The following is a 21,786-nucleotide window of genomic DNA, read 5'->3' on the forward strand; positions in this document are numbered from 1 at the left end:
ATTTTATTTTATTTTGAGACAGAGTCTCACCCTGTTGCCCAGGCTGCAGTGCTGTGGCGTCAGCCTAGCTCACAGAAACCTCAAACTCCTGGGCTCAAGCAATCCTCCTGCCTCAGCCTCCTGAGTAGCTGGGACTACAGGCGCACACCACAACGCCCGGCCAATTATTTTTCTGTTTTCAGTAGAGATAGGGTCTCGCTCTTGCTCAGGCTGGTCTTGAACTCCTGAGCTCAAGCGATCCTCCCTCCTTGGCTTTCCAGAGTGCTAGGATTACAGGCATGAGCCACCACGCCCGGCTGTAACTTTGAATTTTTAATGTGAAGTCTCTCAGATTGATTCCTTGGATAGAACAACATAAAATTCAGTGTCATATTTGGAATAACATTTTCAGATCTCTTGAGAAGGCATCTAACTTTATATTCATATTTAAATATATGACAACACAGCAGAAAAAGCAATTGGAAATTTAGGTACTAAACTAAATAATTCTTGAGTTTTTTTTCATTTACAGCATTATTATACACTCATAGCTTTTAAAAACAGCTTAAATTAATTTTCACTCAAAAGTAAGAAAAGCACAACAAAAGAAATCAAAGTGAAGTAGAAAGATCAGTAGAGATAAAAGCAAAAAGTAATGAATTTAAAAAACAAACAAAAAGTAGAATTGATGAGTAGTATTAAGATTTTTGCTTTTAGAAGTCCAGCAGAAAAGATAAACCCCTGCCAAGCTGTGGGCAGGGAAAAAAGAAAACACGAATCTGTAACGTGAGGATGAAAAGCAATATGATCATAGTATAGAGGAGAGACTACTATATACAACTCCATGTTAGTGTGTTTAAAATCTAGATGAAACAGGACAGTTCCTGGAAAATTTAATCATCAGAGCAAAATCAGGAGAAGATAGAAACCTGCATGGAAATTTACCCCTAAAGGAAAAAAATTGAAAATGTTTTCAAAGAACTACCCCCAAAATTAGACATTAGATTCAAATAGATTTTTAAAGACAGTTTGTTCAAAAACCTGAGGAAGATAAAAATAATCCCTACATAAGTTAAACTATTTCAGAATAGAGAAAAATATGTCTAATTCATCTTACAAGGATTGCATAATCTTGATACCAAAACAAGAGAAAGAAAAAAAGAAATATAGTCTAATGTAATGAAACAAATGCAAAGATTCTAAACAGGATACCAATAAAATAAAAGAATAATATATCTGCAGTGCATTAAAAAATAGTATACCACAACCAAATAAGGTTTATTCCAGGTAGGTATGGTTAATATAACAGTAGTGAATCTGTTAGTGTAAATCATCACAAAAATAAATTGAAGCAAAATATACATATAATCTCTCTATAAATACCAGAAGATATTCAACAAAACTACATGTCCATTCCTAACATACAAAAGTTCTTTGTATATGGGACAGAGAGATATTTCCATAATCTGAAACCCAAAGCAAACATCATATATATTCACAAAACAATAGTTCACTTCCACAAAAGTCCAAAACAAGAGAAGGATGACTTGTCTAATAAGTGCAATACAATAATAAAAAGAAATCATTTTTCGTTTTTTTAAAAAAAAAAAAAACATGTCAAACAACCAAAAAAAGCTTACGTGAAGGAGAATTTATTATAAAGATTCAGGAAATCAAAGAATAGGAAATACAGGTGGACATCACAAGGGACTATTAACTAGCACCCAAAGAAATTTCAGGATACAATGCAGCTAGCCACTGTCTTTAAGACTCTGCCTCTGTCTCTCTGGGAGCACCATGATCCTGAATTTAATTCATTCTTTCTCCTCAAAAAAATACACAAACTCATCTACTTATAGATAGCCCATTATGCTTATCCAAAATGATAGCCTCAGCCCTCAAGTGTATATCACCTTGTAGTCATCATCTTTCAAAATATTGCTATGCCCCATTCTCTCTCTCTCTCTCTCTCTCTCTTTCTGTGTGTCACTCTTCTGACTTATTTTTCAGTTTGCTAATTCTCTCTTCAGGTATATCTAATCTGTTATAGTAAGTTCTTAATTATATTTATTTTATTTTTCAGTTTTATAATTTTAGGTTGGTTTTTCTTGTGAATTTGAAAAATACAGTTATTTTTTCAGTTCCTTTTTGAAATTATTTCATGAAGGTTGCAATATGATGGTTTTCTAATTCTACCTTTCTTTCTCCCTTTATTAGTTGTAATTCTTTCATAATGAATACCTTTCCCTCATCAACTATTTTGTTACCCTGAAATGCAGTCTAAAAGGAAAAATTCTTGACTCAATCCAGAGTAATACTTGATGCCCCAGCAATCTCTAATGGTTATCAATATGGTTTCTTGGGTTTGTTTTTTTTTTTTCATTTACAGCATTATTATACACTCATAGCTTTTAAAAACAGCTTAATTGAGATACAATCTACATACTATAATGTTCACAATTTAAAGTGTAACATGTGAAGTTTTTTCATATATTTAAAAAGTTGTTTGACCATCACCATATCTAATTTTAGAACATTTTCATCATCACCACACGAGACCTTATATCTATTAGTAATCATTTCCATTCTGTTTTCACTAACTCGTAGTCCTAGGTCACCATTTACATACTTTCTTTCTCTGTGGATTTACCTATTCTGGATATTTCATATAAATGATATCATCTAATATGTGGACTTTTGTGACACTTAGCATAATGTTTTTAAGACTCATTTGTGCTGTAGCATGTATAAGTACTTTAGTTCTTTTATTGCTGAATATTCTATTGTATGGGCATACTACATTTTGTTTATCCATTCATCAGTTGATAAACATTGAGTTGTATTTGCTTTTTGGCTATTGTGAATAATGCTTCTGTGAACATTCATGTACAAATTTTTGTGGACTTAGGTTTTCATTTCTCTTGGCTAGATATCTAAAAGTGGAATTGCTAAGTTATATGGTAACTTTATGTTTAACATTTTGAGGAACTGACAAACTCTTTTCCAAAGTGACTGTACATTTTACATTCACACTGGCAATATGTAAAGTTCCAGTTTTCTCCACATCCTCACTAACGCTTGTTATTGTCTGTCTTTTTTTTTATTATAGCCATTCTAGTGGGTATGAAATAGTATATCCTTGTGAATTTTATTTGTATTTCTCTGACTAATCATATTGAGCATCTTTTTGTGTGCCCATTATCCATTCATTATTTCCTTTGGAAAAAATGTCTACTCAAATCCTTTGCCCATTTTTTAGTTGCGTTGTTTGTATTTTATTATTGAGTTGTAAGAATTTTTTATATATTCCAGATAAACGTCCTTTTTCAGATACCTGATTTGAGAATACTATCTATCTGTAGTTTTTTCACTTTCTTGATAGTATCCTTTGAAGCACAAGAGTTTTTAATTTGATGAAGTCCAACTTATCAACGTTTTTTATCATTTGTGCTTTTTTGTTGCCATAACTAAGAAATCATTGCCTAATTCAAGATCAGAAAGATTTATTACTGTGTTTTCTCCTAAAATTTTAATGGATTTAGCTTTCACATGTATGTCTGTGATCTACTTTGAGTTAATCATTGTGTATGGTGTGATTTCAGGGTGCAAGCTAAATATTTTGCATGTGGATATTCAGTTCTTCCTGCAGTATTTATTGAAAAGATCATTCTCTTCCCATTAAATTGTCTTGGTTGCTTTGTCAAAAATCAATTGATCATAAACATATGAATTTATTTTTGGATTCTTAACTATATTTCATTGGTCTATATGTCTATCCTTATGCCAGTACTGCACTGTGTCATTCGTATCTTTGTAGTAGTTTTGAAATCAGGAAATGTGAGTCCACCAACTTTGTTCTTTTTCAAGATTGTTTGGGCTATTCTGGTTCCCTTGCATATCCCCATGAATTTTGATAGGGATTGTGTTGAATCTGTATATGAATTGGATATATTGCCATCCTAACAATAAATATTAAGTCTCTCAATTTGTTAACATGGGATGTCTTCTCATTTATTTAAATCTTCTTTAATTCATTTCAATACTGCTTTGTAGTTTTCAACGTACAAGTTTTGCCCTTCTTTTGTTAAATTTATCTCTAAGTATTTGATTCTTTTTGATGCTCATATAAGGGGAATTGTTTTCTTAATTTCATTTTCAGATGTTTATTGCTACTGTATAGAAATACAATGGATTCTTATGTATTAATCTTGTTGAACTTGTTTATTAGTTCTAATAGTTTTTTAGTAGATTCCTTGATATTTTTATATATAAGATCATGTCATCTTTGAATAGAAATAATTTGAGTTTTTCCTTACTAATGTGCATGGATCTTTATTTCTTTCTCTTTCTTTTTCTTTCTCCCTTCCTTCCTTCCTTCCTTCTGTCCCTCCCTCCCTCCCTCCTTCCTTCCTTCCTTCTTTCTTTCTTTTCTTTTCTTTCTTTCTCTTTCTTTCTTCTCTTTCTCTTTCTCTTTCTCTTTCTCTTTCTCTTTCTCTTTCTCTCACTCCCCTGCCCTTTCTTTCTTTTTTTTCTTTCCTAGTTTCCCTAGCTAAAATGTATGGTAATAACGCTTGAAATGGTGAAGAGTACCATCCTTGTTTTGTACTGAACCTATGAATTGTTATATATCTGATGCATTTCCATCAATTGCAGCTGCTATTCTCTTTTGACCTCAAATTCTCCCATCTTTGGCCAATGGGAACCTCTTCTACTTAATTCCTGTGCTCTTTTAGTATGATCACACTAGTCTTTGACTGCTTTCTCACTTTCTGGTATGATAATATGTCCAAGATCCAACTAGTACTTTCCTGCTCCAGACCTGGAATATCCAGTTTTCCAAAAACTCATTTCCTTTAAGTTGCAAATAGTATTGAGAGACCACAATCCGGGCATTGGGAGTGACCATTGCTATGAGTAATTATTGTATCTACTGTTTATATTTCACAAAGCTAGGAAATAAACTGGTAGTGGTGTTATTTTACAAAAGGGAAAAGTCACAAATTCATACTTATACTTTTAATTTAAATTTAAAAATACAGGATTTTACTTAATTTCTTTGATTTTATACTTTTATTTCATTTCTCTTACACTGAAAATCATGATTCCTTTTAAGAGTAATATAATTATTTATTTGCTTTATCCTACATTATTATATAGCAGTTTCAAAGTAACAATAACAAATTACTACTAATTTTTACTGATTGCTTTCACTCCCTTTAAACTTAAACTCCCTTTAATCTTAATTTTTATATTTTAATGATATATAAAACATTTATAAAGTTCCATAAGAAGGAATTTTCACCAAGGATTAACTTCCATCCATGTCCCTTCTACCCTATTCCCTCACTCCCTTATAAGTAACTATTTTAATAGTTTTTGTTTAACATTCTATTTTTTTTCTTTTTAAAAATTACTCCAGTACAACACAGAATAGAAATGGCAATAGCTGACATCCTTTGGTTGTTTCCATTTTCAAGACAAAACTTTCAATATTTCATCATTATGTATAATGTTTTCTGGAAAATTGTGGCTATTTTATCAGATTTTGAAAAGTCTCTTTTATTCCTGGTTTGCTGAAAGTTCTTTTTGATCAAAAATAGAGGTCAAATTTTTTTGGCCAGGTGCAGTGGCTCATACCTGTAATCCTAGGCATGTAATCGCCTACCACTCTGGGAGGCCAAGGCGAGACGATCACTTGAGATCAGGAGTTCGAGACCAGCCTGGGCAAGAGCAAGACCCTGTCTCTCCTAAAAATAGAAAAAATTATCTGGGCGTGGTGGTGCATGCCAGTAGTTCCAACTACTCGGGAGGCTGAGGCAGGAGGATTGCTTGAGCCCAGGAGTTTGAGGTTGCTGTGAGCTAGGCTGACACCATGACACTCTAGCCTGGGCATCAGAGCAAGACTCTGTCTCAAAAAAAAAAAAAGTCAAATTTTAGTAAATACATTTTCTGCATCTGAGATGATCATATAATTTTTCACTTTATTTTTCTTAATGTGATGAGTTACATTGATTGATTTTTATTTATTAAACCAACCTTGTATTCTCATTTAAACCCAATTTGGTTGTATCATATTATCATTTTCATATAATTGGGTTTAATTTGCCAAAATTTTGTTTAGAATTTCTGTGTCCATGTCCATGAGAGAGATTGACTCAAAAATTTCCTGTCTTGTAATTTCCTCGACACATCATGCTGGCTTCATAAAAAGAGCTTAGAAGTGTTTTCTCTTTGTCTCTTCCATTAATGTGGTGAGTTAAACTGACTAATTTTTTAATATTAATCAAGCTTTCCTGGAATGAACACCCTAAAATAGTAGCATATAGTTTTGTTTTGTTCTTAAGCCTAGTCTGACAATCTTGATCTTTTAATTGAGGTATTTCATACATTTATATATACTATAATTTGTATTTAGGCTCACTTATAGTACTTACTGTTTCTTGTCTATTTAGCTAATTTTATGTTTCTTTTCTTTCCCTCTTGCCTTGTTTTGAATTAAGTATTATTTACTATTCTCTCCCTGCCTTAGCTCTTCAGTTACACATTCTTGTACTGTATTTTTCGTGTTTATCTTAGAGATTACAACATGAATGCTTGACTTATCACTGTTTAATATAAATTGGCACATACGCTTCCCCCCAAAAGCTCATTCCTTAGAACACTTTTCTCTATTCACACCATGCTATCTTATGTGTTATGGTTGTCATATATTTCAATTCAGCATGAATTTTAAATCACAAAAGACATTATTATTGTGCAGTCAATATTCACTTATATTTAACCATATGTTTATTTTTTGTATTGCTCTTCATGCCTTCCTATATTCCCAGATCTCCCTCTGGGAACACTTTCCCTGTGCCTAAAGCACTCCTTTAAAAAAAAAAAAGGATTGACTTTTTGGTATACAGTTCTACAAATTTTAATGCATGTGTAAATTTTTGTAAGCAGCACAATAATTGTGATGCAAAACACAAAAAACTCCATTTAATATTTCTTCTAATAAAAGTCTACTGGGGACATATGTAATATATAACCTCACTTTTTGGTTTTCCTAAAAATATCTTCATTTTGCCTTCACTTTGGAAGGACATTTTCACCAGATATAGAATTCTAGACTGGCTGTTGTTTCCTTTCAGCCTTTTAAAGGCGTCATTCCATCATTTCATTTTAATCACTTCTGTTGAAAAGTTAGCTATTAGTCATATCATTACATCTTTGAAAGGAATGCATCTTTTTCCTCTATTTGCTTTTACGATTTTCTCTTATATTTGATTTTTATTAATTTGATTATGGTGTGTCAAGGTGTAGCTTTATTGCCTTTATCCAGCTTGGGGTTTTTAGTAATTTTTAATTGTATGACTCAATATTTTTTTTATTTCTTTTGGAAATTTCTTGGTTATTATCTCTTTCAATACTTCTGCCATATTCTCTTTTTCCTCGCTTCCCGAACTACAATTACATGGGTTAGAATGTTTCATATGGTAGAACATGTCCCATGTGTCTTTTGCATTCTTTTCTGTATTTTCCATGACTTTTTCTTTCTGTACATCAGCAAAGATACTTTCTACTGACCTATTTCCAGCTCACCAGTACTTTTTTCAGCTGTGTCCAATCTGTTAAACCATATCTATTAGATTCTAATTTTTATTACTGTATTTTTTCAGTGCTACAATTTTTATTTGCTTCTTTAAAAACACAGATTCCAGATTGGCTAGTGGAGTTGATCTCACAGAGGTTGTGTTTAGGTAGCAATGGTAGTCTTCAGTTCATGACTTTCTAGCTGCAGGTGAAATAGGAGTGCACAGGTAAGATCAAGATCTAGAGGAAGAGATGGCCAATAGTGTTCCAACCCAGCTGAAGCTGTGGCTCACCAGTAGTCCATTGATGAACAATCTCAACAAGAGAAATGATGTTGAGAGTCAGGATGTTGAACCCGGACAAGAGAGAGAAGAAGGAGAAGAACCTGCAGTTGAAGGTGAGGGGGAACCTGAATTGGAAGGTGACCACCAGGAAATGCATCTGGAAAAGACTGGGAGTGAGCATGGAGATGGCCCGGATGTGAAAGTGAAGACTACCTAATCTAGAGTGTGCTGAAAATTCAGAAGCAGATGATGGGCAGCCATAAGTTAAAAAGAAGACAAGCTGAAACCACATATGCTGTTTTTATACTGAAAACTTGACTTAAGTTCTCTCAATAAAGCTTTATAATTTTCTCTAGAAAAAAATAGATCCAGTTCTTTACTGAAATTCTTCATTTTGTAATTTATTTTCTTGATTTTAATCACAATTATTGTAAAGTCTGTGTCTGATAACTGCAATAATCTGGAACACATGTGAGTATATTTCTATTATGAATTTTCTCTTGGCCATCTTTCTTGGATCCTACTAATTTTGGATTGAGTACTGATCACAGGGCCTGAAAGAATATGGGGCCTCTGGATGAACTTATTTTCCTCTGGAGAGGATTCACCCTATTGTCTGACAGGCTGCTAGAGTAGGGACAGTTTACCTAAATCCAGTCAAGACTAAGATTACACAAGGTTGAGCTGTTGTAAGGTTTGATCTAGGCTAATGCACCCCCTCTCCAAGAGTCCCAGTTGAAAGCCTGCAGCATTCGCTGAATGCTACCTCTTTGTCAGTTCATGAACTCTACTTTGTATCTCCATAACAACGTAAGAATGTCAAAATTCCACTCTGCTTGCCAACCGGTTTTCTTGGCTTCTTAGCCTTTCACCCTACATGACTAAGAGTCACCAAGTATTCAAAGAGAAAATCATCAAATGTCAGGTTCACTTTTCTGCACCTCCCTTCTCTCTGGAACCAAGGGCTTCTTGAGTCCTGGCTGATTTGGAAACCCCAATGCTTCAAGTTTTATCACCTCAGACCTAGAAGACAGTGGAGAGCTCTGCTGCTTCTCTGTCCTCAGTGACCACCCTCTACCGAGTCTCTCAGCTTCTTTCTCCATGCCAAGGATTAGCAAACGCCAAGAGGGAAAATGCAGCTTTCAGAATGCTGGGCTCACTTCAGTGAGATTCCCTTATCTCTGGTGTCTTGACCCTTCAACTCCAAGGTGTCTCAGTGGCTCTCTGAAAAACTCCAAACATATCACTCTCAACTGTCTCCATCTTTTTCTGTTATTCTCAATGAACGCATCCGTTTTCTACAAACTACTCCATAAAATCTGGAGATAGAAGTTGTCTCGTTGTTTCACCTCGTAGATCTTTACAACAGTTTATTCAAACGGCTCTCTACTGAGAAACATTTGGGTTGTTTGGCAGCCTTTTGCTGTAACAAACAAGGTCGCAGTAAATAGCCCCTTGCATGTGTCTACATTGCTGTTGAATATTTGAGATAGAATCCTAGAATTGTGAATTCTGGATCAAAGGGTAAATGTATCTGTAATTTTGCTAGCTATTGCCAATTTCCTTTCATAAAGATTGTACCATTTTGTGTCCTCACCTGCAGTATATAAAATGCCTGTTTTCCTATAGCTTCACCAAGAATTTACATTGACAAACTTTGGGAATTTTGTCAATCTGTTAGATGAGAGGCAGTATCTCTATAATTTAAACATGTATTTTGCTTACTGTGAAAGAGGGCGATTAGCATACTTTTTCTGCGAACTCCCTATTCGTTCCTCTGCTCTTTGTGTGGATGTGGATGTAATGCTTACTATATCCTTAATGTAAAATTTTTAGGAAGTCCTTAATACATTAAGAATATTAATGCTTTGTGATAAAAGTTGCAAAAATTTTCCCCATTTGTAATTATCTTATAACTTGACTTATTTTGTATTTTTCAATGTTGTCAGATTTACCAATCTCTTCTTTTATTGAGTCTAGATTTTTTAAGTCATATCTAAAATGACTAAAGTCATATCAGTGTGTATGTGAGATTTTTGGGTTTTTTTTTCTTCCCATTTCAATCTCTAGTGCATTTGTAAGTTATCCTAGAGTACATTGTAAGAAAAAGATCTAGTTTCATCTTCATCTTTATAGCTATCCAGTTGCCCCAACATTATTTAAAGTCAATGTTTCTCCTCTGACTTCAGTGCTAGCATTGTCATATACTAAATTTTCCTTAGATATATTTCTGCATTTTCTACTCTGATCCATTGGACTGTCAGTCTTTTCCTGAGCCAGTATCACACTGCTTTAATTTAGAGGATTTAAAATGTTTTACTGCATTCTAATAGGATTAGCCACGCACTACATTGCTGTTCTTTCCAAGTATTTCCTGGCTATTCTTATTTATTTTTTCATATTAACTTTTTAATCAACATGTCTAGTTCCAGAAAAAAAAAACTGAGGAAAATTTTATTGAGGTTGCATTAAATTTATAACTAATGTTATAAAGATGTTAGGGAGAAATAACATCTTTATGATGTTGAGTTTTTCTATTCAAAAATATAGTATGTTTTTCAATTTGTTCAAAATTATTTTTAAGTCTTTCAAGAGTGTTTTACAGTTTTCCTATTAATTTTGCCTATTTCTTATCAGGTTTTTGTCTAAGTATTTAAGTTTTTGTTATGGTACACAGGGTCTTCTCTTCAAACTTCTTCCAGTTTATATATATGAAGGCTATCCATATGAGTATGCTAATTTTACTTTTCCATTGATTCTTTTGGGTTTTTCAGATATACAATTACATTTTCTGCAAATAAAGACAGTTTGCCTCTTCCTTTCTAATCCTGATGCTTCTAGTTGTTTTCTCTTATTTAATTGCATTAATTAACATGCCAGTGAAATTTTAAATAGTTGTAGAGATAATGGGCATCCTTGACTTATTCCTGATTTTAGAATGCCTCCCTAAAGTGTGTGACACTTTAAGATTAAGTATGGGGCTGGCTTTTGCATTGGTACACACACACACACACACACACACACACTCATATATTTTATTATGTTACAAAAAATAGTGTCATGCTATTTTTTATTGTGTGCTAGCCATTGGTTTCAAAAACTTATTTGTAGAAATAATTTGAGGCCTAGGATAATATATCTTGCTCCAGAGAGGATTCTTGTTGTTCATGCCATAATTCTGGGGGCACTAGTAGCATTCTAGATTCACCTGACTCTAACTTTAGGGTTTTAGATTTTCTAGGCCTGCCAAATCACTTAAGAGAGGCTATGATCCGAATGAAGGCTCATTTCGTTCTAGTCTACCCTTACTTCTAGGGCAGGGCGGCTCTCCAAGGCAACAGTCCCAAGGTGTGGGGTACATCCTAGGACCTGGACCATAACTTTTTCTCCCTGGCCCCATGGAGCTTTTAAAATTCACCTTAGTCTTTCAGTTGCCCTTTCAAGATCTACAAATGTTCCCCAAATGTGAGGCTCACTCTCTTGATTTCTATCTTCTCTCAGATTTTGGCCAGTAAATTCTCATAACCTTTTAGCTCTCCATGATTTTAAAATTTAATTATATATTTCATGTAGCTTTATTAGTTATTGTTAGAAAGAGAGTTGGTCTGAAACACCTGGTCCTCCATTACCAAAAGTGGAACTCCTACATGGAGACAACAAATTTAAAATCATTGTAAAACCTAATAAAGAGAAAAGAGAAAGAAAGCAGAGTTTTTGAAATCACATTTTTTTAATATTTGAAAATATTAAATTTTCCAGATGTGCCTAAACTACCTTTGGGTACCTTAGGTACTTGCTACAAACAGCTAGCAGCATGAAATTTATATGATAAACAAATAAAATTTATTTCCATAAGGTGCTCCCCAAAGTAGCATAACTTTATAGTCACACCTTACATTTTACCCAATTTACATATTATCTAGGCTTCCTGAGGCTTACCTTCTAAACTCAGAAAATGTTATTCTTTCATAAAAAATAGAACTGTCTCTTTAAAAAATGGGAAGCTACTCTTTGATTCTCAGTTGTCATTTAAGTAAATTTCCCCAGGGCAATCACTCTCCTCACAAACGCAGAGCAGGTGCAGAAGAAGAACTTCTAAGTTTCTGACTTACAGAAGAAAATGCTTGGTGCGTGGTGCTCTTTTATCCTACTAAATACAGTATGCTATGCGGTCCTTTGACTGGACTATACACTTTCATGGGACCCTATCCTCACATTTCTCAACCCAATTTCTTTCATGCACATAAAGATTTCCCAAAAGCATGCCTTATAGGTTTCACAACAGTACTTAAGTTGAACCAACTACTTTTGTTACAGTGTAAGAAGCAACTATCTCAAAGATTGTAAGTCCTTTGGGCAGGAGGTTGGCTAATAGAATTGGAACAGGATCTGATATTTAATGGGACTGGCAGAGCTGAACAGGACCCGAAGGTGGCGACTACAGAGCACCTCGGGGTGATGTGGACAGGGGGACCCATTCCATACTGGGCCCAGAGGTGTTTCCGACATCCAAAAGTGTATCTGAGGTTAGGGATTTCTTCCACCAACACCACAGACTAAGGTGATACGGACAGGCCTTCCCTCCTACCACAAACATGCAGAAGAGCTGGATGTAATGGCAGTATTTTAATTGCAGTATTTATAATCTAGCTAAAAAAAAAACTGGAGAATGAGCAGGAGTCAGAACTAAGATAGAAATCAGATCCAGGGCAGTAAGAGGCAGCTGCTGCAGCCCTGGTGCCCTGTGGCCCACCATGGCGAGGGCCCTGACACAGGCTGGAGGGCCTGGAATATCAGCATCCCACATGGACAGAAGACATGACTTCCAAACTGTGGACGCAGAGGAACAGGACCAAGCCCTGGAATGAATCATTCAGCCTCATTTATTAAAGGTAGACTAGAAATTTCTGCACACCGGCCCAGGAAAGAAACAAGCAATTTGATCATCTGTGCAGGGACCAGAATGCAGGGAAAAATCAGCCCCTACCTAAAATAAAAATTCCAGGCATCTTTTATTTGTGGATGTAAAAGAATATAAACCCAGATCACAATCTTACAGCATGTTAAAATAAACTCAAAATGGATTAAATACTTAAATAGGAAAGTAAAACTAAAATCCTGCACAGGCAACTGTGCATTCAGCGCAAGGGAGGCAGAGACCGTCTTAATCATGCCTGGAAACCTGGGAGCTATTTAATACATATTGATGGTATATTTGACTCTATAAGGAATCTTTAAAAATGCTTTATGGCAAAAGAGATCATAAACAAAAAAAATAGACAAATTAGATTCAGAAAAATAGTGTCAATGCAGAGAATAGACAGAGTGTTAATATCCACAATATTCCTTATTAATTGACAAGAAGGGAACAAAAACTAGAGAATTGACAACTAATAAGAAGATAATTCATGGGTGCCAAAATTTCAAATCGCCAACAAATATATGAAAAGATAAGCAAACTTACCAACAGTTAAGAAAATGCACATTAAATTTAGAGTGAGCTATCACTCTATACCAATCAGACTGGCAAAAATTTAAAATATTCATAATATCTATTTGTTGAGATTCAGGGAAAATGGTAACTTCAGACATTACTTGGGGATGTGAATTATTGTAGCTTTTTTGGAAAGTAATCTGGCAATTATTGTCACAATTTTTTAAAATATACATTATATTCCAGCTTGTGAGCCCAATCCAGCCCAGGTTCATTTGTTTACATATTTCTCATGGCTGCTTGGGGGCAATGGCAGAGGTAAGTAAAGACCACATGACCCACCAAGCCTAAAATATTTTCTATTTCACCCTTTACAGGAAAAGTGTGTTGACTCCAAATCTATCCCATGGAAATAAAAGCACAAGTCTATATAGACAGCTATGTGTACAAGAATGCTTATTGCAATATTGTTTGTAGAGACAAAAAAATTTTGAGTTCACTGTTAAAATGTGTTTGCATAAAGTATAGTCTGTCCACACCACAGAATAGTAAGCAAGTCTTAAAGGTAAAGAATTAGGCTGGGCATGGTGGCTCACACCTATGGTCCCAGCATTTTGGGAGGCAGAGGCAGCAGGATCCCTTAAGGCTAGCGGTTCAAGGCTGCAGTGAGCTATGATTGCACCATTGCACTTCAGCCTGGGTGACAAAGTGAGACACTGTCTCTTAAAAAAAACCCAGAACCATATCTCATATATATTTGTATACAAACTGTTAGTTTAAGATTATACGAGCAAGGTGAAAACACAAAGGAAAATATACACTGCCTTAGTGTGAGTTCCTTAGGATGGGGGAGGGTGAAGTGAGCAGAGAGCTGGAGGAGAAGGCCAAAATAAAGGAAGACAAGATTGTACACACACACACACACACACACACACACGCACACACACGCGCACACACACACGTATGTTTAAGGCCACATTTATATATTTATATAAAAATATAATTGTGTATAAGCAGACAATGAAATGAGAAATGAATGGAACTTAATGGAGGGGTTAAACCAACTGGACATAGGTGAAAAAAAGAATTAATAAACTAAAAAGGTAAAGATGAAGAAAGCCAGTAAAAAGACAGGCAGATAAAGAGCTGAAAAACATACAGGGTCCCACATTAGTCTACTCAGAGGCCCAGGAGACTTCTAAACAGAATGGAAGAGAAACGAAATGTCAAGATAATGGCTGAGAACTTTCCAGAATTGAAGAAGGACCTAAGAAGCAACACAACTCTCAGGCAACATTAATAAACACATTTACTTCTACAAACATGGTGGTAAAACCGCAACAGCAAAATGACCTGGTGGGGTGGGGATGGGGGCAGTTGCTTGCAGAGGGATGAGAATTTATAGCTTTCCTAATTTATCATCAGCACCAGTGGAGGCCAGAAGACACCGAATGGTAACTTCAAAGTGCTGAGGGGAAATAACTACAATCTAAAGTTCTGCATCCAGCTCATCTCACAGAGAAGGGCAAGACAAAGACATGTTCAGACAAGGACTGAAGACGTGCCACGTGAAGCCCTTCGCCAAAGGGATGCACTTTGGTGAAAGGGAAGTTGAAGCCAGAAGGAAGAATCGGATTGCAAGACACACGGAGCGCAAAGAAACTGGAAAATATGTTGGTATAGCTAAAGAAGCTTAAACTCTTAAAAATATAATAGTGATGATGATGACTAATTAGTGACCAATAATAATTGAAATTAAGGTGGAATGAAAAACTCAACCCCAATAACATGAAAGATGGACAGGATGGAACATTTACTATCTCCTAAGATCCTGGGGTTGACAAGGAAACGTTTGTTCAGCAAACATTTTTTTAAAAAAAGAAAGAAAGAAGAATATGAATGCCCACCCATGGCAATCAGGCTTTTTAGATGCAGGCAACAGAAACCAACCAATTTACGCAGGAAAAAGGTTTATTAAAAAGAATGTCAGGTAGCTCACAGGATCTCAGGAAGGGGAAGGATTGTAGCCCGAGGGCAGCACAAGCAGGACTGATCCCACGCCGAGGCGTCACGCATGCCACCCTGGCACCCCTGCAGAGCTGCCTGGGCAACTCAGACCACTGTGGCTTCGACTGCTGACCCAGAGGCACGTCTCCCTGTGACAACCTCCTTGGGGCCACTAGCTCCCACTCATTGCAACATGTGGCTTATGGGGCCAGGGTGATATGCTTGCACAATTGGTACACTGCAGGCAGGGAAAGCAAAGGTCTGGAATTTTCTCACTTTTGCCGAGAAAGATAGGCTCAGCCTCCCAAGACATACAAGGTATAGAACAATCCCAAAGAGAGAGCATCCACTGAACCACCAAAAAAATTGACATCGACATATGTCCACTACCACATGAAAATATTTTAAATAGGAAATATAACTTCCTGTAGAGGGAAAGGGGATATGAGGATAACTTAATAGAAGGTAGAGAAAGAGAGAGGTGGGGGTGGTATACATTTCCTAGGGCTACACTGGATTATTAGTAACAAAGTACCACAAACGTGGTGGTCTAAAACAACAGAATTTTATTCTGTCAGTCTAGAAGCTGGAAGTCTGAAATCAAGGTGTTGGCAGGCTGGATTCATTTTACGGGCTCAGAGGGAGAATCTCTTCCATGCCTCTCTCCTAGCACATAGTGGCTGCTGGCAGTCCTTGGCATTCAGCAGCTTGTAGATGCCTCACTCCAATCTCTGCCTCTATCCTCACGTGAGGTTGCTGCTCTGTATCTCTGTGTCCCCGAATTTCCCTCTTCTAATAAGGACTCTACACGTTGGATTAGGGCCTTCCCTATCCAATAGAGCCTCTTCTTATTGTGATTGCATCTGCAAAGAACCTATTTCCAAATAAAGTCATATTCTTGGGCTCCAGGTGGACATGAATTTTGGAAGGACACTATTCAGGCCAGCAGAGAGGGTAAAGAAAGGATAGTAATCACCTGGGAGGAAAACACATTAAAAATATGGAATCCTAGTACGACCTCCTGAGATCCTGATTCAGTGGACTGAAATAAGGAAGGGCCAAGAGTCTGCATTCAGCAAGCACCACAGGTGATTCTGTGTGTGGAGACAACCAGGAAGTGATCTCCTGGAGGTACCAACAAAAGGCTACAGGATCACAGGGCTCCAGGGAAGGCCGAGTGGAAGAGGTGGCCCTTGAGCTAAAAGTGAGTGGTCACCAGACAAGGTGACTGAAACTTGCAGCAGCCTGGGGCAGGGTGCTCAGCAACACCAGAAGACCAATTGACCAATGGGACAGGGAGGAAGCCGGCTGGAAAACCCAGGGCCCTGGGCTTCTTTCTGTGTTTGGTCTGCAGAGGAGCAGATGGCTTGTTTTTACATGTAATCATTAATGAGTATGAATTAATTTGACAACACACAGTGCAAGATTTGTTACATATTTTGTTTTGTTTCTAAATCAAATTAAATGTGACTCTGAGTCTACTCACCAGGGTTGGTGAGACATTCAATATTAGTCATTACTGGCAACATATCTCTCTCCCTGAGAGTCTGAAGGCTCCTGCACAATTCCAGAAAACGTCACAACAGACTTTGCACTTCAGGCCATCAGGGCTGCCATAGAGATGCTCATCACGTGGCCCATAGGGTCCACTTGAAGAGGGGCACCTACTGCTCGCAGCATCACTCCCTAGGCCCAATGCTGCCACAGAAAACATGGCTGCAGATTCCAAAGCAGGAGCTTCGCATTCAGATCCCAAGTACCTGCAAGCCACTCCCATCAGAGAGCTGTCACCTTCCAGGACTCCGTGGGCACAGGATGCAGGTTTCTATCCTTGGGAATCCAACCACATTGCCCACAGGCCACTGGGTCACTCTCTTTAAATGCACCTTTCCTTCCAAGCCTTTGCAAATCCTTCTTTGTTAGACAATCCAGATTTAGGACTCCAGGGAGCCCAAACCTGTTGAGTCCCGGTGGAGTGAGGGAAAGCCAGCACTACGGGGCACGAAGGTTGGCCGTTCTCCTAGAGGAGTGAGGAGGAAACAAAAAATAAACACTATGACTCTCTTAATTAGCTTATCCCGTCATGTGTGCTCATATAAATTAGGACTTCATCTTGTGTTTGCATTTGAATATGCATTTGTTTCCCTTTGTGCTGAATGATATAAAGTGATCTGGATGCCTCCAGTGAGAAAGAAAATGTATTTCACCTTCTCTAAGCAACAAGGCGGAAGCCCAGGGTTTGGCACTTATCACATCCATGGTCAAGCCATTATACTTTACCTCTTTGAACCTCAATTTCTTTACCCACAAAGTACAAGGATAACACTTTTCCTTCCTTCCTTACTCCTCACAAGGCTGTGAGTTTGGATGAAGGCAATATATGAAAAAGGATTCTGCAAATCAAAAGCCGAATTCAACAGAAAGCCTTATTATTTCCATGACATCTCACCAAAGGTAGGGTTTCCCTGACTCCCACAAGTAAATACACAGGACTTTGGATCAATCACCCTTTCATCACTCATTTTCTAAAACTGTCTAATTTCTGGAGTCCTGCGCTAGGAGGTGAAGATCACATGCTATTTGGGAGTGCTGCTCTTTTCTCCAACTTCAGGCCTGCATTAGTGAGTCAGAGAGACTATAAATATTGTCACCCGACTCACCTCGGCTTTACTTTTTTGTTTTTTACACAACTGCACTCAGGAGTATCACCTCGGCTTTAGGTGGAGAGAAAAGATGTCCCTGTGTGGCCAGAACAGTCCTGGTTTATAGCTGCTGTCCTGGCCTAATGATGTTTAATCCACTCTCCTCCCCTTCACTCTCGAAGGTGTTCCAGTTTGATCGACAACTTATATGCTCGCCCTGGCTGCTTTAGGTAAAGAGATTAGGTAAAACACCTGTGACACAAAACAGGGTGCCATATAATTACCAAACAAACTTCCACCCACCAACATCCTTTTAAAGAAGCACACCCCTGACCAGACCGGAATAGACACCGGACTCACCTGCTAACTCTTGAAAACTGTCGCCACCTTGTGGCCAAAGGCTGCTGTTCGGACAGCATCAGACAGGACCCTTTGACCTTTTCAGAAGGGATGGAGGAGTAAAACAAACACAGAAGATGCAGGAAGAGTCGTGGGCTTGAAAAATAAGTATCTCATGAACTTACACTTTTGTGTCTGTTGATTAAATAAAACAGTAACCGAATGGTTATACTCAGGAGACACTCACAGGGCAGGAATAAGGCCTCTTAGATTCCACAGAAAAGATTGAATATGGGCAGTTTGTAGGCTAAAATGTTATTTTGACGTAAGTTCTACCTTCTATTGAAACATAGATGAATTAATTCAACATAGTGGGAATGATGGCATTTAATCAAATAAGTCCACCAACAAATGTTTAATTCTTCTCTGGGATCAGGCCGCTGAAGGAAAGACTATTCTAGGAGAGTAGGTAACAAAGGAACTGTCTGGAAAGGGGGAGGGTGTTTAAAGAAAGCTTCCCCGAGAAAGTGATTTCTGAGCTGAAATCTAGAGACTGACCGGAGGATCGGGAGGGGGAAGGCAAGTGTCCCAGTGAGGGGGTGGGGCGCGTGGAAGGACCCAGTGGTGGGGGCAGGACCTGAGTGGGGACCGCACACTTGTGTGACTTACGTGACGACTCACACAGCTGGAAGCGTGGGAGTGACAGCACAAGACGATGCTGGAGAGGCTGGCACATGCGATCATGCAGCATGTCACTGGGTACAGTAAGAATGTTCCACTTTCCCATAATCTAGGAGCAATGGCAAATCACTCACGTCGTGAGCAAAGAGAAGACAAATTTGAGTTGTGAACAGATCATAACAATGAGGAGAAAAGACTGGAGATGGGCTGTAATGATTGAGACGGCCACTACCGCAGTGGTCCAAGTGTGCATTATAATGGTAGGAAATATCCAATATATGCTGAGCACCATTCTAAATGCTCTATGTGTATGGACTCATTTAGTCCTTATAGAAACTCTACGAGATAGGTGCTACTCTTACACCCATTTTCCAGATGAAAAACGAGAATCCTAATCCCAGAGACCACACTTGTGGCCACTATACAACATTGCCTACAGACAACAATCGGAAAAGTATATGGTTTCAAGAGCTACTTCAGAATAAAATCAAGAACTGATGATGTGGTGGAGATAGGACAGCAGAGAGTGTCAATGTTGACACTCAGGTTGCCAACTGTACAGCGACACTGGAAGACCAGGTTTGGAGAAGGTCATAAACTAGACCTTGCAGATGTTGAGTTTGACCAGCACTTTAGACAGCCAAGATCAAGATAAGACACTGCAAAGGCAGTTAGAAGCGTGGGCCCCACTGGTTGAAGTCACAGATAGGATTGCCTGAGGAGACAGCACAGAGTAAGGCAAAGGGGGCTAGAACTTAGTTCCGAGGAACCCTGACATTTATTTGCAAGGTAAGCCTATGAATAAGACAAGGGTATGACCACACAGGCAGGAATAAAATCAGTAACACCAGGAGAATTTGGTGTCATAAAAGTCAAGGAAAAGAATGTTTCAAGGATGGGATGAGCAACCACAACAAACACTGCTGGGAGGTCAAAGATGAGGACAGGGAAGTGTCCTTCAGATTTTGTCAGTGGAGTCACAGAGATAAATACTTAGTGGGGGCTGCCTTCGACTGGAGACGGAAGAGTGGCTGGCAGCTGAGGGGACAGGGAAGAAGGCGGCCTTTCTTCTGTTCTTTCAAGATGGAATATATTTAAAGAACAGATTTAAATCTTGAAGGGAATGATCCAGTTGACAGGGAGTGACTGAATATATAGAAGAAATCATTGATAGTGTCACTTTCCTGAAAAGGTGGGAGGAGAGAGGAAGAGGGATTGGTTTCAGACAGGCAGAGAGGTCTGTCCTTTAAGAGCAGGAGGGAAGGAGAGAACACAGACAGGAACATAGACAGGTGGGAGTGGACTCCAGGCTGAGGCTTCAATTTGCTCTGAATTAAGATGCCCAGGCTCTCCCAGACTGGGGTGCATAGTCAAGAGTAGCAGATTAGTATTTTGTATGCTCACATATTTCTGTTCTCACCAAATAACTGCTATGTTTAACCAAAGTCATTTCCAACAGTTGTCTCTGATACTGTGGTCACATAATTTAATATTACCATGAGGCTGGGTGCAGTGGCTCACGCCTATGATCCTGGTACTTTGGGAGGCTGAGGTGGGAAAGATTGCTTAAAGAAGCTGGAGACAAGCCTGGGCAACATAGTGAGACCCTGTCTCTACAAAAAATAGAAAAATTAGCCAAGTGTGGTGGCGCATGCCTACAATCCCAGCTACTCAGGAGGCTGAGGCAGAAGGATCACTTGCGCCCAGGAGTTCAAGAGTACAGTGAGCTGACTGCACCACTGCACTCCAGCCTGAGCGACAGAGTGAGACTCTATCTCGAAAAAAAATATATATATATATGTATCTCACAATGAAATACTGAGTATGAAGAGAGTTGCTGTTTCCATGAAGACGTAGCTAACTGCTTTGGGAAAGACAAGCTGTTAAAAAATCCTGTCTATCTAGGTGCAAGTGAGACAACTGTAAAATATACATATACTTTACAGTAATTAACTATAAAATATACCTACTGTACATAATATAAGGTAAAAATATAGTGCTATATTACTTATACTATAAAATGGAAGTATAGTGTCATGGTGGTAAATATAGTAAAAATCTTTGCAAGTTTCTGCTCCTGTTCAAATTTTAAGAGAACAAAACTATAAATCAGAGAATTATGTCTGACTTTTGCAAAGACAATGACATGCAACTCTGATGAATCTATATACAGTGAAAGCCTTGGCCTTACCTAGAAATAGTGTAGGTTCTTTTTCAATGAACTAGGCAACTTCTGGATCAAGTTGTCATTAAGAAGGTTTCTACAGTTACAAAGATGAATAAGGAGATGAAACGGAGGATGGTTAAGTTACTGATTGCCGGCTATGTATTAATATGCTTGATGGGTATTTTTAAAAATCAGTCTTATGAGATAGATATCATTTCCATTTAGCAGACCAAGAAGAGAGAGGTTAAATAAATTGCCAACTTTCAAGTCACAGCATTTGGATACGATCTTGGCTCTCCTGGCCTTTATCCTAAGATCCACATTGGCATTTCCACTGGTCTTCCATGCACCGAGGCTTATCCCCAAACTGTCTCCTCACACATGTCCCATTCATGTCCTCGGTCAGTGATCCACCATTGACTCATCCTTGCCCTCCCGTATCCAATCAATCAACAAACCCTGTCAAATTGACTGCCATCAATCTCTCTTCAGTTTGTCTCCACTACCACCAGCCTTGCCCAAATTCACATCATCTTTTGCATGAACTGCAGTACCTTCCCAGAGCAAGAACTCAACTTGCTAAAAGAGAATGGTACCAAGCCATTCATGAAGGCTCTGCCCCTCACAACCCAACACCTCCCACACTGGGGATCAAATTTCAACATGAGGTTTGGA

General features: G+C 37.9%; 1 protein-coding gene across 1 annotated transcript; it reads left to right on the forward strand.

The window, feature by feature from the left end:
- The first annotated feature begins 7,809 nt into the window (after positions 1 to 7,809).
- Positions 7,810 to 8,104, forward strand: PAGE4 (PAGE family member 4). Its single transcript, XM_069493268.1, is given in 2 exon segments — positions 7,810 to 8,051; positions 8,053 to 8,104. Coding segments are annotated over 2 exon segments (294 nt in total).
- The last annotated feature ends 13,682 nt before the right edge of the window (positions 8,105 to 21,786 follow it).

This window comes from Eulemur rufifrons, chromosome 18 (assembly GCF_041146395.1).
Source record: "Eulemur rufifrons isolate Redbay chromosome 18, OSU_ERuf_1, whole genome shotgun sequence".
NCBI lineage: Eukaryota > Metazoa > Chordata > Mammalia > Primates > Lemuridae > Eulemur > Eulemur rufifrons.